General features: G+C 44.4%; 1 protein-coding gene across 2 annotated transcripts in view; it reads right to left on the bottom strand.

The window, feature by feature from the left end:
• pde4ba (phosphodiesterase 4B, cAMP-specific a) overlaps positions 1-16872 on the bottom strand; it is a 103050-nt gene that overhangs the window by 11183 nt on the left and 74995 nt on the right. For both annotated transcript variants that reach the window (XM_036522276.1, XM_036522277.1), the window contains one exon: positions 2977-3089. In XM_036522276.1, coding sequence (XP_036378169.1) covers positions 2977-3089 — 113 coding nt within the window. The remainder of the gene's footprint in view (positions 1-2976; positions 3090-16872) is intronic.

Here is a 16872-nt window from a genome sequence, read left to right as displayed (position 1 = left end):
TAAAAACAAGTGGTCCACAGCATCTCCAAATTACAGCAGCAGCTGTACAGTGGGACTGCCGTCCATGGAATTACAGGTTCATCATTAAAGCCTGCAGTTCTGAGCCACAGTGAGATATAACCATAACCAGCTACCTGAGAATTTCAGCACTGTTTCAAACTCTCCTGCAAACAGTTCAACAACATGTGGTAGCCACCCTGCCAAAGCATCTGCCAAAATCTTTATAATAATAATAAATATTCCAGACCATTAAAAAGTAAGGGAAACTAAGCAGAGTCAACATCCTGTACAACAAAAAGCTTCTCTAAATCCAAACCAAAAAGAAAACCCTTTTCTAGAAAATACCTGCTTAATCAGTGATTATAAAACACCTAAACAGAGTTCTGTACAGAGGCAAAATAGTACAGCTATAAAAACCGTCAGAAGTGAATTGTCCTCAAATTATAATTAAAAATAAGTATAAGAAATGTATAGTAAATAATAAAATAAAGGTAGAATTTGAAGAAAAAAAATCGAATGTGTCTTACCTGTTTCCAGCCGTTAGTTTTCCCTAGCTTTTTCCCTTTCTTTTCAAAACAGCAAGCACCCATTTTTTGTGTGAGTGGTTTGGGTAAAATCTCCTGAATGAGCAGGTCTGAGGAACAGTTGCTCTTGTATGACAGACTTGTAATGCTCTGACGTGAGGAAGTTGGGAAACGTGATAGCATTACAGATCCACTTGCGTTGTGCCCTTTGACTACACCGCTCTGACTGTTTAAGAGCCTGACTGCACTCCCTCTTGTGCTGGTCCCGCCCCTTTGGTTGCGCCTCTGACCTGTTTGGTTATTTACACACAACATCCAGCTTCTCTGGCTGCCCAGGTGAGATCGACGACCTGATCACGCACAGGTAACGTGACCAATTACACCCTAATTCACTCTCACAGTCCGAAACCTAGGGCACTTCACAACGCTTGACAATGTTAGCAGTATAAACAATAGGTGAAGTACTGAGACCAGGAATCTGAGGATATTTGCCCTTTCCTGTTAATTCTGTAAACAGCAGATTTCCTGATGGAGTATTTCTCTGAATTTGGAAGACATGTTTTGGGAAGGGAGCAGATAAACAGTTATTCTGTGACCCATCCTGTTAAAACTGGACCAGAACACAGCCAGGGGGAGGACAACAGCCAGCTGCCATGCACAAGAGAGAACACACCACCTCCCAAGCTCCTTTTAAACACCTGTACTGCTTTGCGTGATTCATAAGAAAGAGTCATTTCCCTGCACATGTTTAACAAACTCCCCAGACAATGGGTTTGAGTCACACAAAGATAATGCATTCAACATTTATTCTGTTTTTGATCAAACACAACACGTCTGATCGACATACAGTGCACTCTGACTTTAGTTTGAATGATGCTTGTTTCTCAGACGTTTTTCAAAGTCTGTCAGTAATATAAAATCTGAAACAACAGGTACTGATTTGAAAGCACTTTAGTGTTGAATAATACAGTAACTGTTGTGTTGAATAATATCTCATTGTCTTGACTTTAGCTCCTGAAATGGGGGTTCCATCATCTCTTGACCTTAAAGCACAGCCATACTGAAACCCACCAGCTACATACAAAAGACCCACACAGATGAGTCAAGAATGCTGTATCTAATGTCAACAGCAGATCTTAATCTCCAAAGGGTAGTTACATAAATGTTATAAAAGGTGTCTTTTAAATAAGGACCATTTAGGTCAGTAGGATAGCATGCAAATAAATTACATCATACACCGAGCACTGACAATTGTCCCAAGGACCGTTTCTACTATCAGCTGATATTGTTATCTCCAATAGCGTTTGGCTCTCACCTACTCAGTAACACAAGAATTATACTTCCAAGACAACAAAAACCTACTGAATGCATTTACATAAGCACAAAGGGGTGCTGCATATGAACTACGCTGACATGGTAAACTATGTGGTCACATAATCCTTTTTAGCTGAGGAAAACTCACACTGTGAATGCGTGTGTACCCGCTGCCCAGCTGCATAAAAGTTGCCAAAAGTTCTAGCTCTTTTGTTTCTCCAAAAGACGTCAGCAATTGGAAAAAACGCGGCCGTTAGCCTTGCCCCCTTTACTTGGGGCCATTGTAGTCTGGCGAAGCGGGGATCAGGAAGGAGACAGGAAATTTGAGTCACACATTAAACAGCAGCAATTGGCCTTCTCCTTGTCTGGAGCACAGCTCCAGGAGGGGAACAGGACAGGAGTGTCGCACTGTTTTCCAGGGTCCCCTCGCCCCTCAGAGCTGCCCAGCCTGTCCTCTGTATTTACTGAGCTCTATTGCTCTACTGTGTCGTCCAGTAGCTTCTCCTTTTTTGCCTTCATTTTCCCGTACGGAAGATATGCAGCACTTCTCAGAACAAACCATTACTGATAACACTTTGATAACGTCACTTCCTAAAATGCACATTTACAAATTCACATTAATGATTTGCTTGCCTATTTGGCAATGCAAAAGTTCCATTTCCTCGATGTGTGGGACCCAGGTCCACACACAACTCAATTCAGCTTTTCCATCTAAAATGCCTCTGTTGCCATGCATGTTTGTCAGAGACAGAAAGGTTAATAATAATAATAATAATAATAGCCATTTCTAACAGATCTGAAGGCATGCAAATGGGTCATACTCATAAAACATAAAATATGCTGCAAACACACTTATTATACTCCAGCTTCTGCTACTGTTCTTTCTTCAAAGCACCAGTAAAATCTTACTCTGGGGTACACATACCCACTGTTAGTTATTGACCCTACTGCACACAGAAAATGCCACGCTGCAAGAGAACTGCAATATATCCTGTATGTACAGCCACACTAATGACTTTGCACTTATCACTTATCACTAATCACTAATTTTATCAGTGTTTCCGAAACTTCTGAAACTTTGCTATAACTACAGATTACAGACAACCCAGCATCAAGTTTTTTTTTTTTATAGTCTTACCTTGTTGGAGGCCATGTCACTGACGGAGCGGTAGGTCTGAATGGTTTCCAGCTGGTCTAAGCACCAGTCCAGCTCCTCAATGGTCTCCATAGCCAGTTTCTGGTAGGAGTCCTCTGCAAACAGACACATGGACATGTAGTCAGGCTTGAGCTGCTCCATTCTGCTCTGGGGACAGTCTCTGGGGCGTCCGAGTGCTACACTGCAGAAGGCTGCACAGTGCTCCTTCATCATGGGCACAAGGTATCACTTTCATTCACTCTGCAGGGAGAGCAGCTCGCGTCTCACTGTTTCTCCCCCCCGCCCCTGCCCCCCCCGACTTGGCGAGCCTGCCTCCTGGCTTTTGTCAGCTCTGATGTCAATGAGGCCCTCACCGAGGAGGGAGCCAGTGGGCGGGGCCTGCACCCGCTCGCCCTCGGCCGATTTGCATAAACGTGCGCCTCCACGCAGGCAGCACAAAGCGCTTCCTTCAGAGCGCGACAGCTCCCTTATCGAGCCCGCGCACACACTGTCTGCTGCCTGGCGGAGGGCAATGCGCTCCGTCAGCGGCCGGCGTGGACACGGCAGAGGGGTCGAGCTCTTTGTGAGGAGAGAAGAGCCCCTCGTTTTCGGGGGCCTCCCTCACCCTGGCGCCGCTGCACGGGGCGGCAGAAACAGACAGGTTCACACCACCGTGCTGAATGTGATCCCTACTCTGATCCGCCTCCCATCAAAGGAGGGCTCTGTTTGCACTCCCGACATGAGAGGACAACTTTATTCCCCCGCCGAAGAGCCGGGCTCCCGTCTGTTTGCCAAGTAAATCAAATCCTTCCCTTCAGCCCCGGCCAGAGTGCTCCCAAACCCCGGAATGGATTTCCTGGGGAAGGACAGACCAGAGACAGGTCTGTTAAACCCCCATTTCATCCTGTCTACCCACACACAGCCCTTGTGCAGAGGACCAGCTGCTCTAGGTCTCCAGTCCTCTGTGTAATTCCTCCTCTAGCCCACTGGATAAAACACAAGTGTGGGGCAGATATAAATTTCAATCTGCGCCATCAAATCCAGCAAAAGCCAGCTCCAGTTCAATTTATGAAATTTGAGCACATGAAAACATACTTAAATGGAACACTGTTCTCAACATGATATCTTCGCTGCCAGTTCAAAAGGTCCAACAGAAATTCTTCAGTATTGACAGATAACCTATATCAGTAATCACAGGAGACTCAGTGAAAAGAGTGGGATTTAGCTCAAACCTTCTTCCCACGCCCACAAGTCGTCTTCGCAAATGCGCGGTTTAGTCTGCGTTATTATGCCCAGTGTGAGCGGGACAGTGACATCACTACGTCTGCATTTTAACAAGAGGAATGAATAGAGCAATGAGCTGGTACACCACACACGCAAAAGAAGGGGTTTTCCACAGCCCTCCACGCATGGCCAGTGTTGATGTGGTCACTGGCACCTATGCAGAGGATGGTCTGGCCAGGAAATAAATTCACACATCTGCTACCAGCAGGCATGAGATCACCCACCCTGAGGGATTAGACAGCAGGACCTATCCATCTCCTGGGAGGTCTGTCAATGTCACCAGGGCACCAAAATGTAAACTAGCGACCTAAAACATGTCCCTTTTAAATGACAACCATGCTTCCTCTGGCTCTTAGGGACCGAAAAGAAGGACCACTGTCTCATGATGTCGTACGTGCCCACGTCATTATGCGAAAATAGTGGGTTCTTTCCCAGGCAAGTGGGGAACAGGTGGGGGCGAGGCAGATACGCTGCATCTTGTGGTAACAGCTGAATTTCAGAAGACCTCCACAGAGACTTAGTCAACTTCCCTGTCAGGAAGAATCGTTCAGTTTCGTTATTAATAGCAAAACTTTCACATTTTGCTACATTGGATGTTACGAAAGGAGCCCAATGAGGAAAGCTTACAGAGAGCGTGTTTGCACATCCAGCGGAATACTTGTCATTCCCCTCGGCCTCAGTCTTTCACAAAAAGACCAGCTCTTTCCTAAGCAGTTTAAAATAAGGGAGTGTTCTGTTTCTTCTAAATCAGCCCAGCCAGATGCATGCTGTAATCATGGGGAGTGACGCGGGGGGGGGAGCTGACTTTGCCACACACTGCCGACAACTGGAAATGATCTGTTTAAAAAAAGATAATGTCAAACAGCACCCACACAGCAAGTATGAATTAAAAGAAATACATGCATTATCAACAACCTTGAGTCACTTTGACCTTTCGTTATAAAAGGAAAAAACATCAGAACACCTTTGATTCTTTAATGGGAGTTACTGTAACTATGAATAAGAAAGGTTGCAATTAATTTTCCAAGAATGCATTTCAATGATGAACTTTCCTCTAAAATATATAATTTTCAGATTACCAAGAATATTCTTACATTATGTTCAGTTAAGGACGAATACAGTAAGAATGTAATGCCGCATTTAGGAAGGACAGTGTTGCTGTTGTCACCAGTGCACTTTGAGGTCCTTCTTCTTTTTCATGTTCATGTGTTGAAATATAAACAGGTCCTAAATATATTAACTCTCACACAAGGCCAGCTGTCAATGGTAATACAGCCGCACGCTTGACTTAACCACACATAACCAACCACACATATTGAACAAATCACCATACTGAAAGCATATCACCAAATAGAAAACACACTCTACACAAAACTGAAAGATTCAATGTCAGCATTTTAAACATTATTGGCAGCAAAAGAGAGTTTCACATAGGAAATGGAATAACTCATAATGGAACACGCTGTAAAAATGCACAGCCTTAGAAGGGGAGTTCCATGAAGCACTGCACAACAATTCCTTGGAATACAGAATGTAAGAATAGAAAGAAGCTCATTTTCAAATTCTTCATGCCTTTTTTTTTTTTTTTTTACAAAACCTAACATGAACTTCAAGCTGTAATTATATCTAGCCCACAGTGCTAAATGATAACTGTAAGGTATACTGGTGATAGTGTTTCAGTCTCAGGTTTTGTCACAGTGAGATGCTTTCAGTATGCTTGCAGTGCACAAGAGCCTACAGTGCAAACGCACCAGGGTGCACAAAACGACCTCTATGCTGGCCGTAAACAGCGCTGCTCGGCTTGGGCTCCGGCCCAGTCCTCCTCTCCTGCAGAAATGCCACACTGCCCCCTTTCTCCTGTCAGACCCATGGCTGCGTGATACAGCAGACTCAAGGAAACCACCCTCGCACATTTACAAGAGAATACCTCTGAGACGTACGCTGAACTGAGTAAAACCGTATGGGTAACTGAGCCGTGTGGGCAACCTGTGGCAGTCCAGCCAACCAACACCTGGCCAGGTGACAGCAGAGCCCTTTCAGTGGAAAGACAGGACCAGCATCTGTCAATAAACTCAGGGATGGCATGCGTTTGGCCCACTTGGTGAGACTCGAGAGTTTACGTAGAGAGCTACAGAGCTTCAGTAAGCGATGCCCATTATCAGAGATCTGCGGAAAACTTTCCAGAACAGACAGAATTACACTCATGTCTCATCGATAACACTGACATCATTTATCAGCAAGGTCTGAGGGGCCACACGCTGCCCAGCACAGAAACGGCTTTGTTGTTTCACCTGGAGTGAACTGCCTGGCCCCGGGCAACAGTAGTGACAGTCCTCAGTAGGAGGCTTGTTAAAGTGCCTTTCAGTTTACCCCTGGCAAATCTATTAGAATAGATTGGAAGGCTTTACACCCAAATGAACCATGTTTTTCCATATTTAAAGCAAAGTAATCTGGTTCTTTGAGTTATTGCAAGTATGGACCATTAAGTAGGAGAGATGCTTGGGGTGTTGTTCAGAGCCACGGCTGCATTACCAGACATAATAAAGTATGGAATGATTTAATGGTCACCAGCCAGACTGAGGCTTATTCATGGGAAACATGGTCCAACATCACCTCAGTTATGCAACCCATTTGCTTAATGGTTCAAGTATCAGAGAGAGTTAATGGTAAACGGTACACTTTGTTGATCCCCGTGGGGAAATTCGGCCGTATGTGCTCCAGGTGGATTAAAAGCATACATTTAAGCTTGGTTAAATGATGCACTTTTTACTCCTTCCTTGAAAGTTGTTAGAAGACAAGATTAACTGCCAAATGACAAAAACATCATTTCCTAAATTCCAACGGCATTAAAAACTCTGAAGACAACATAAGTTATTATTTGGTCCAGTCAAAAAAAAATTGTAGAATGGAAATGTTATATCTGAAATGTGAAATGCTTACACGCCAGGCTTATAGGTCCTCTTTCCTTGCCTGCAGAAGCATTTTTTTCTGTCATATTACAGATGGCTGATCCCAGCACAGTTCACCTTGATGGTAAGTCCCTTTTCTTTTTTTTCATTGTGATATTGTTGGTCACTGCCAACATCACAATGACTCAATTAAATGTTGCACGTCATTCCCACAAACACAAACAAAAAAATTGTTTTTATTTGCCTTCTTGAAAGGCAGGCATTGAGATCTAAGGTGGCTTATAACCCACAATTTTCTTTGGCTACAGTAAAATGTCACAAAGGTGACCAGTTTTTTTCCATCTCTGAGGAACTGAAACCCGTGCTACATAAAGCGTTCTGTTTTTCATAAACAACATTTTAACACAGATTCTCACGTTTAGACAAGGGCTTAATCTTACCAAATATCAAAACAAAAGAGGCTGCCTGGTTTTTCCCTGCCCCCCTCCTTTCTGAATACATCTGCACTATAGCATCCAGCTCTTTGGCAGGGAATACTTCAGGGAGGGGCTACCGCCTGCTTTATGACTCTGCTGACGTCAATAGCATAATTCAAATACTTACTGAGGTGCACGCTTCCAGCTTTCAGGGCCTGCTTTATGGAGAGCAGAGCAAAAATGTGACACAGACTTCCTCTCACAGGAGCGGAGCCAAAGTTTCACAGAAAAAAACAATATTAAAGCACTGTGCTTTCAGTTTGGTAAGTGAGTTACAGCTACTTCCTTCAGGATATTTAATACAGTCTTTAATGAGTATTGGCTGTTTCAGGACATTTTTGTTTTGTGAGGGACTTGACCACCCACAATGGAATATTTAAAAGCAAAAAAAAAACAAAAAACATTCTTAACAACGTTGCTTGACGCTTAATAATAAAAGACACATTTTAATTCCTTCCATACAACATGGATTCCTGATTTTTTTTACAGAGGTGATAATGAGACATGGCCATACCATTTGCGTACAGAGTGTTCAACTGGAAGGGGCAAAGAGGCGGACTGTGCAGCGGGAGACAGTGAGGAGCACAGTGTCTGTCTGTGATGCACGAGGCAGACAGTGCAGCTCCCAGTGAGCCAGGCCTCTGACGGCAGCACATACAGATGGAGTGATTTTCCATTGTTGTGCTCACATCCAGCCCTACACAGTGTGTCTGCTGCACGCTTTGTGAGGCGAAGGTGTGCGAGAGTGAGGGAGAAACAGAAGAGCCCTGCTATTCACAGCTTGGGAGTTCTGGCAATGTTTCCGAAGACTGTTTTCAAAAAGAAGGGGAAAAAAAAACAAGCCTTTGTTGTCCTGGCCAAGCATTAACGTGCGTTTGGTCTGAATGGAGCAGCGCGGCTATTGTCCTTACTTCCTGCACACGCTTAACTTCATATACATTCTGCAATGGCTTGTGTATCCCAACACCATATATGGAGGTTTCAAATTACCCCCAGAGATTCCGGTCAGTTCCAGTTACCTCCTCATTCTGAAGGATGTTGAAAGCATATGAAAAAGCAGCTCCAAATATTCTAGCCGTTTCCAATATGCCAGACTGTCCCAAGAGCAAAGATAGCAGTCTGGCCAGAGCACAGCAGCCTCTTTACTGTCTAACCTGAGGGACTTTGTTGGGGCTTGTTTGTGAAATTAAAGAAACAGTGAAGCTGCCAATTTGAAAGCGTAGCTCTTTCATTCCTCCCAGAACCTTTCCACTACACCGCGTGAAGATGTGCAGAAAACATCTAAAGGGGCTATGTAGAAAGAAGTGGCAGCTTGTGAACAACAAATAGGTGGGAGGCATAGAACTAACCTTTATTTGATAATAATCCTCAACCTGCTTGCCAGTTTCAGGAAGGACTGTCCACCAGTAATAAACTCAAAGATAAGTTCTCTGCCCCCTCCTATTTCTTGGTCAAAGCCCTTCACTGGTAGAATCTTAACATGAATCAGGCTGACAAGCCTCCATTATTGTGAAATACACCCCTCTCTATCAGTGGAAATGTGTACAAATATTTACCATGTAAATACGGCTCTTGTCTCAGTATGTAGCATTGTATTTTGTACAGTTGTACTATAGTTTCCTGTACCTGTTGCACAGACCGTACAGATCATGTTATATGAGTCACTTTAAATACATCCAATGTGCAATTTATGTACTGTATGCACACATTATATGGCCATACAAAACAACATAGCACATGATAACAAACAGTATGAGTGAATGAACAAAATTGATTCCAAATCTTATATTTCTCTGAAAAACTACAGTTACTACCATATGAGTGAAATGCATACATTTGGAGCAAACTTTCCCAGCTTGTTTATCTTGTGTCACAACCAATCAGGTTGAACTGTTTGAACTTCCTGTATGGCCTTTTTGTATGAAAGGTTGCATAATTTCTTTCCCGCACACCGTGCTGCTGTTTGAGAGCAAGACAATGACAAAGCAAAGGTATATCTTATCAGCCCCAAACACAGCAGGGTGCGCTGCCTTGGGCTGCAAACCCGCAAGTGCACATGGAGTCCTGGGCCACCACAGCCATTAATCAGATCCATGACAGATTCCAGCACACAATGAATAAATAACACCTTACAAAATGTGATGCAAGCCTCAAAGGTTACTGGGGGTTTACAATGCCAGCCCAGTATATCATAACAGAGGATTCATATTCCTCATTGCTCAACTGTTTTTCTCTGTAAAGATGCTCTGCAGTGTCATTATTAAAAGGAACCAACTGACGTGAAGGTGAAAATTAGTGCATGCAAAGGGCACAGCAGCCATGAATCTCACTAATATTTCATACAACAGTATGATAAATACATGTTCTATTTATTCAATGATGCTGCTGGCTACATATTGAGATGACTGCATAGAGTAATGATCATAATACCTAGAATGGGAAACATTTAACTGCTCTTTGTGAATGATATGTATGTGAAGTGCCCAATCCTTAAACACAGCGAGAAGATACTTAACTCTTTTCAGCTGACATTCTCACAGTCTTAAAACTCAACTCCATACCACTGTTTACTGTGGGCACTATTTTCTTAAGGATTTCTGCTTCACTAAAGTATGCCGACTGTGTTAAACACACTGTCTGCGTGAGGAAGATTTATGCTTGCTTTCAAGATGGGAGCTGGGCACAGAATATTATTTGCTATGTCGCTCTGTCTCCAAGAGTTGAGCAAATAAACACAACAGTTTTCTTACATCAACAGAGTGGAGCAGAAAGCGGAGGGGCTTTGGGACGAGGCCGTGACATTCCTCACCTTCTAAGAGGGCAAACACGCGAGGGCACCTTCAGGGGTCCTCTCCCTGCACACCAACGCACTCAGACACGTCATCTGACAGACTGGGAGCTCTGCAGCACATGGCTACTCATGTGTCTGCTGCTGAATCTGGCATTGGATTCACCCCTGCCTCCACGCAAATGTTATCAGTCTCTTAAGTGCGAATGTGAACCCCCCCCCCCCCGGACTATTAAAGGCAGCTGCATGGCATTCTGCTTGGCACAGATGGGCCAGGCAGGGCCACATAGATGTTACTCTACAGGTCCTTGGAGCATAGCAGGAAGGAGGTGTGTGTTTGTGGTGGGTGGTCAGGGTGGCGGTAAAACTGGGGGGGGGGGTATTTAGGGATCAGAGCGCTGGAGAGTTAATGTTCCCAGGGGAATTTGTTTTATCAGACATGCTTAGGCAGTTTACAGCGCTGTTGGGGCACTGTGGAGGAGGGAGGGAGGGCGTGATGAGTGGAAATAATTTGATCCCTGGCGCACTGCTATCTAGGAGAGATGTGTCAGCAATCTAGACACTTGCGACTGCTTGACAGGGGGATACAGCTTACCGGTCTCAGCATTCTGATAGGGTGGGATGTCGGGCAGGGGTTGCATTATAAACTCAGCGAAATGATTGTAATGCTTGCCTTTCATACACACATACCCAAATGTGACTGAAACAGATACTAGTGTCCTAGTGAAGAAATAACGTCAGAAATATTACAATTCATGCATTTCATTTGGCCATATGACATTCTATATACACGTACTTTGTACAATGAATGATAAAAAATAGACAAATCTATGCCTCAATATGAAACCAAATCAGGTATACATGGGACCAAGATTATGGCTCTCTTGCCATTGTGAACAAACAGGCCTTCTGGCAGAGCTGAACAGTCAAAGCAACTGAGGTGAAGAGATACGAACACCAGGCACCTCTGATAACCAGTGTTCACAGAGTAGAGGTACTGCCCCACAAACATCAAGGCCCAGACTCAGGGAGACAAATATCAAGTTTACACAGGACAGCTGACCGATAAGGCTGCTCAACACCTAAACCAACACTTCAACAATCTCCACAGAGTCTCCACAGAGATATAGAGAGAACTCTCTGGTGAGAAGAGCACTGAGTCTGAATGCCTGCACTGAACACAGTCTCAGTGGAACACTGAGACTACGGAGAACACAATCTGTGTGGAGCACTGAGACTACAGAGAGCACAGTCTGTATGGAGCACTGAGACTACAGAGAGCACAGTCTGTATGGAGCACTGAGACTACGGAGAACACAATCTGTGTGGAGCACTGAGACTACAGAGAGCACAGTCTGTATGGAGCACAGACTACAGAGAGCACAGTCTGAGCAGAGCACTGATACTACAGAGAGCACAGTCTGTATGGAGCACTGAGACTACAGAGAGCACAGTGCAAGTGGAGCACTGAGACTACAGAGAGCACAATCTGGTGACCCCGGTAGAAGAAAAGGGCACAAACTGAGTGATGGGATGATGAACTCATTTAGCATGAATTTGTGCATCATTAAAATGCATCTCACCAAGGATTGAATGTAAAAATGTAAGGTGGGGCACCACACTGGTATCATAGTTTTTTCTTTGTTTTCTAGATATGCTGCTTATCTACAGTGTACAACTAAAAAGCACAGAATATTCTTAGCCTCATGATTTTTCACAAGATATACAGCACCATCACCATGATGTGACCTAACTTGATAGTATTCACAGAGGTCAGAAACAAGAGTAAATACAGACAACACCACTGTGTTTTAGGATCTATGTAATAACTAATTTCTAAGACACATGCTATGTTAGCAACAACTGATTCATATCTATATAAACTCAGACGTATGACTTAGTTTATATGATGGCAAGAGATGACAGATCTTATAATAATCTGAAGACGTGAATGGTGGGAAATGAATTGTGGTATGAGGAATGACAGACCTGCTGCATACGCACATACATGGCCCTTCCCTTAAACTTGCCTGGCAATGAAGCAGAGGGAGAGCGTTCATTGTGATGTCACGCAGGAAAATTCCAGTCAGTGCATGTTTGCCTGCATAATCTGGAGGGTGGTTCAAGCCTCATATCGCTTACCTGGTAGGAAGAGGGTGTGTGTGTGGCGGTGGGAATTATACCTTTCATGTACAGAGACGTGATACCTTTCACATACAGAGATTCACGTGAAGATGGGGAGAGACAATGATATGCCTGGCCTACTCCTCTCTGGCAGCACCATAAGCCTTAGAGCAACACATGCTCAGCAAACTCACATTACTTTAGGATGAACACATACACACACACACACACACACACACACACACACACACGCACACACACATCTTCAAAATCCAACACTCCCATTCACCAAGGCTACCTATAATCCTGGAGGACCTCAGTACCCGCAGGCTTTTGGTTCACCCAGATACTTAAGCACTTGATTCAGCCGGTCATTGGCTTGATTGAATCTGTTCCACTTCCCTCCTGGTGTATAGCCAGACAGTGGTCATGGTACATACTGAACTCTGTGAATAGAGGATGTAATAAGGATGCCCTGCTGGTTTCTGGTTCTATGATCAAAGCTCTAGAGGTGTTGAGAGAAATGTGGATGAGCAGGAATCATTAGCAGTGTACCGTCTATCTATTCACAGTGAGACAGCACAATGCCTGACTAGTGTCAGTATGACAGAACAGTCTGTGACCAGTGTCAGTACATCAACACACTGCCTGATTGGTGTTGCCGTGCCAGTACACTGTTCAGCTGGAGTTACTGTGCCAGCACATTGTCTGACTGATGTTACTGTGCCAGTACACCGTTCAACTAAGTTACTGTGACAGCACAGTCTGACTGGTGTAACTGTGGACAGCACACTGTTTGGCATTACTGTGAATGTACATTGGCTGGCTGGTTAGGCAGTGAGGCAGTATTCACTCTGACAGGGAAACACTATATACTTCTCACACCACACTCTCAGAGCAATACAAAGGTGCCCACAAAAAGTGCTGTCATTACTGGCACCACCTTACAATGCCCACTGTATATTTTCACCAAAGAAAAAAGTAGCTGACCAACAAGCTAGAGGTAAGGCTTCTTTTTCCTTCAGGCAGACCAGGCCTTCTTCCGACTCTGAGGTGAGTGGAAAAGACGGGGGAAATTCTCCATCACACACTGACACAAAGAGAACAATCTGTGGATCATGTGATCGGACCCTCACTCACGCCAGTTTCCAGTTTACAAGGAGTGGCATGGGCAAACTGTGACACAGAAGTGGGTCTGAAGCCCTCCGTGCAACGTGATAATGCACCCTTTGTGCTCACCTCACAAACACGGCCACTCTGGCACACACTGCGCAAATAGACACTGGCAGAAGTGCAAGATTACCTCAAGGGATTGTTAACCTCAACAACAGATGCAATTTGCCATGCTCACAAAGGCATTTGGCTCATTAACTGCAATTTTTGTGTGATATTTTGATGGACGGCCCAGGGTTTAACATTGCAAATGGACACGGTTTTGCTGGTCGGGCAGGAGGATTCAAGCTGTGTTTGAACGTGACACGTTCGCTCACATGTTGCTGTGTGGCCTGTTTAAACTGCAATTTTTTGGGGGGTTTGTCACAGCTATCAACACCCATTACAGAAGCAGTATTTCTGAGGTACATTTTGTGCTTTAACTGGCATTCTAAAAAAGAGCAATCTCTGTACAGTCCTTAGAGGATGACACAAGGCAGAGAGAATTGGGCAGTGTTGTTAATGATTATTTTAACTTAACCATACAAACTAAACAGACTTCACTAGTGTGCCAAGCATGCATAATAAGACATCTATGTAGTTCAGCGAACAGTCAGGCTATATTCTGAAGAAAATAAAACGCTAAGTTAAAATCTGCGAAAGGCCATGTTTTCCAGGGTTCAGAGAGTCTGCCATGTTTCTATATTCCTTTTGTGGCTTAACGGGAAGTGGGAAGGAGGGGTAGAGAACAAACAAACACTAACAGTGACTGGAAGTAACACAATATACAGGGAGGGAGAAAGTTCCAGTCCATCCCAAAGTGTTCCACTGCCAGGCATTCGAGCCATTCCAGCGGTCTCCATCTGCACTTTGCAAACTACACACAAGCTAACTGGAAGAAACACTATATCTGACCTCTACAGCGCAAAAAATGCTACCTGGCATGGATATTCTTCCGCTGCTGTTCCTGTAATTTGTGTGGTGATATCCAGGGAGACACGCTACAAACCTTTCCCCATGCCAGAGGTGACACGGAAGATGGCAGACCTCCAAATGCTTCTCGTGGCTCTGAGTCTGACTCGCTGTCCTGGCAACCCCTGCCTGGCACAACACCCTCTGCTATGGAGGGCTTTTCAGGTATCGCATGTGCGCTATCACGTACCTCGGGGCTCGGTCAGGGCCCCCGCGGTCAACACTAACTTTGCCTTAACAGGTGCGGGCAAAGGCGCTATTATTAACCTGGTTTCTGGCCTTCTCCCACGTAGAGGTGGACCCATGCGTAGCACCAGGCCGCTGTGAGGGCCCATGTGAAGGCCACAGCCTTATCTCTCCATCAGGTAAATAAAGGCAGAGAGCGCACGCAGGAACGACTCTGTGGGGTTAATGCCTGGAACATGTATATATCAATAACAAAGAGCGCTGGCAAGGCACGTAGCATGTTGCCCAGTGTCATGTCAGCACGTACACACATCTGCCCAACGATTTAACAGCAAAGAGACACATTCACCACCAAAGGGTGCTGTAAAACTTTGACTTTATCACCAAAGCATGCCCTCCTACACCGTGATTTTCTGACCCTCCCATGCATTCTTAACATGTGCTATTCAAACTGGTTTCAGAGGGAAATTAAATTAATTAAAGGTAACACTAAAACAGCACCTGATGATCACTTTTCTTCTGGTTGTACGTGAACACGTTGGCTCCTGACATTAAGTGTAAGGCATTTGTGCAAAACTTGACACTGCCACAAAAGGCTCACATTGTTCAAATGTATTAGCTGTGATATTAAAGTATCCCAAGTGGACTGAACTGAGCGAGAAAGCTGCTTATTCCTTTGATCTTAGGCCTGGTATTTAACTAGAGAAAAATAAATACTGAATTGCACAGTGATGACTGCATGTGAAATTTGTTTTTACTTTAAAAGCACTGCACTGAAGTGAAGTTTAGTTTAAAGTGGAAACGTAGTTTAAAATGGTTTAAGTAGCACTCAAAAATTGGATTCAAACTCAGAACACGGGGACAAAGCCACTCCACATTGATTTTTTCCTTCTAACAGTACTTCCATAAAGTTTATTGCAGTCTTCTAAGGTCTAACTGCCTGGTGCGCTCCTTGTACAGTATGTCCAACTAAGCAATTCTCCTAGTTGAATACAGACAAAAATTTTCCCAACAATGGCAAACACTGCTCAAGTCCCTGGTATTAATGTGCATTTCCCCTACAACAGTTTCTTTTCAATGATTAAACCATTTGGAGTAATAATTTCCCAGGTAGCCCTAAGAGGCCATCACTGTGGGACTTCCCATGCAGCAATCCTACGGAAAGTAGTGAAAACCTTCCCACTCGATTGTGTACCGGAATAGTCCCCGCATCTGACTACTGCAACAACATTCCTTACAGCAAAGGCACTTCCACGGCACAACTGGAATCTTACCAGAGCTGTAGATCTTGCATACCTCTTTTCTTCCTGATCTAAGTCATCTTTCACCTATATCTTTACAATCACACCGTGTGAAACACAGCTGCTGTTTTCTTTTTCCTGCCAGCAATGCTACCCAAACGTCAATTACATGGCAAAACAGTGTGAAGTGATGTCAATAGTTTATGATGAACGCAGGATGTCCCCGGAGAGTATGTGCTTTGGATACGCTCTGCCCAGAACAGGAAGCCTGGATTCCTCCACAGGTCCCGCTGCTGCTTATACCCACTCCTCACAAACAGCATGTACCACTGTTGCTCAGCCATGGAGGCTACGGACACCGGGCTGTTTCCTGTGATTTTTTTTTCCTTACATTCATGCCACGTCAGTTCACAGGTAGTGTCTGAAAAACAACTGCCGCCTCATCCAGCAGGTTACGATGGTGACAGAAAAACAGGAAAAATCTGCACTCTTTTTCCTGCCCATTAACCCTGTTTGGCTGACACGCTGGACAAAGCTCAGGACGGCGCAGGAAATCACTTTTTCCTTTTCCTCATTGTCTTTGCTGCCCCAGACAAAAGAGGGGGGTCCCATTACATCACTACAGCTTTATCATCAAGGGGGCTTTACCAAATTACAGTCACTGAATACCACCCAAGGGACAAACACCAGAAGAGATAACTGAACAACATGAACATTCCTTACAGCAACATACATTTTTATGAGGGCTACAGTATCGAAAGAGGCTT

Source organism: Megalops cyprinoides, chromosome 2, assembly GCF_013368585.1.
Source record: "Megalops cyprinoides isolate fMegCyp1 chromosome 2, fMegCyp1.pri, whole genome shotgun sequence".
NCBI lineage: Eukaryota > Metazoa > Chordata > Actinopteri > Elopiformes > Megalopidae > Megalops > Megalops cyprinoides.
Note: the sequence above shows the minus strand (reverse complement) of the source record. Positions and strands in the feature narration are given on the sequence as shown.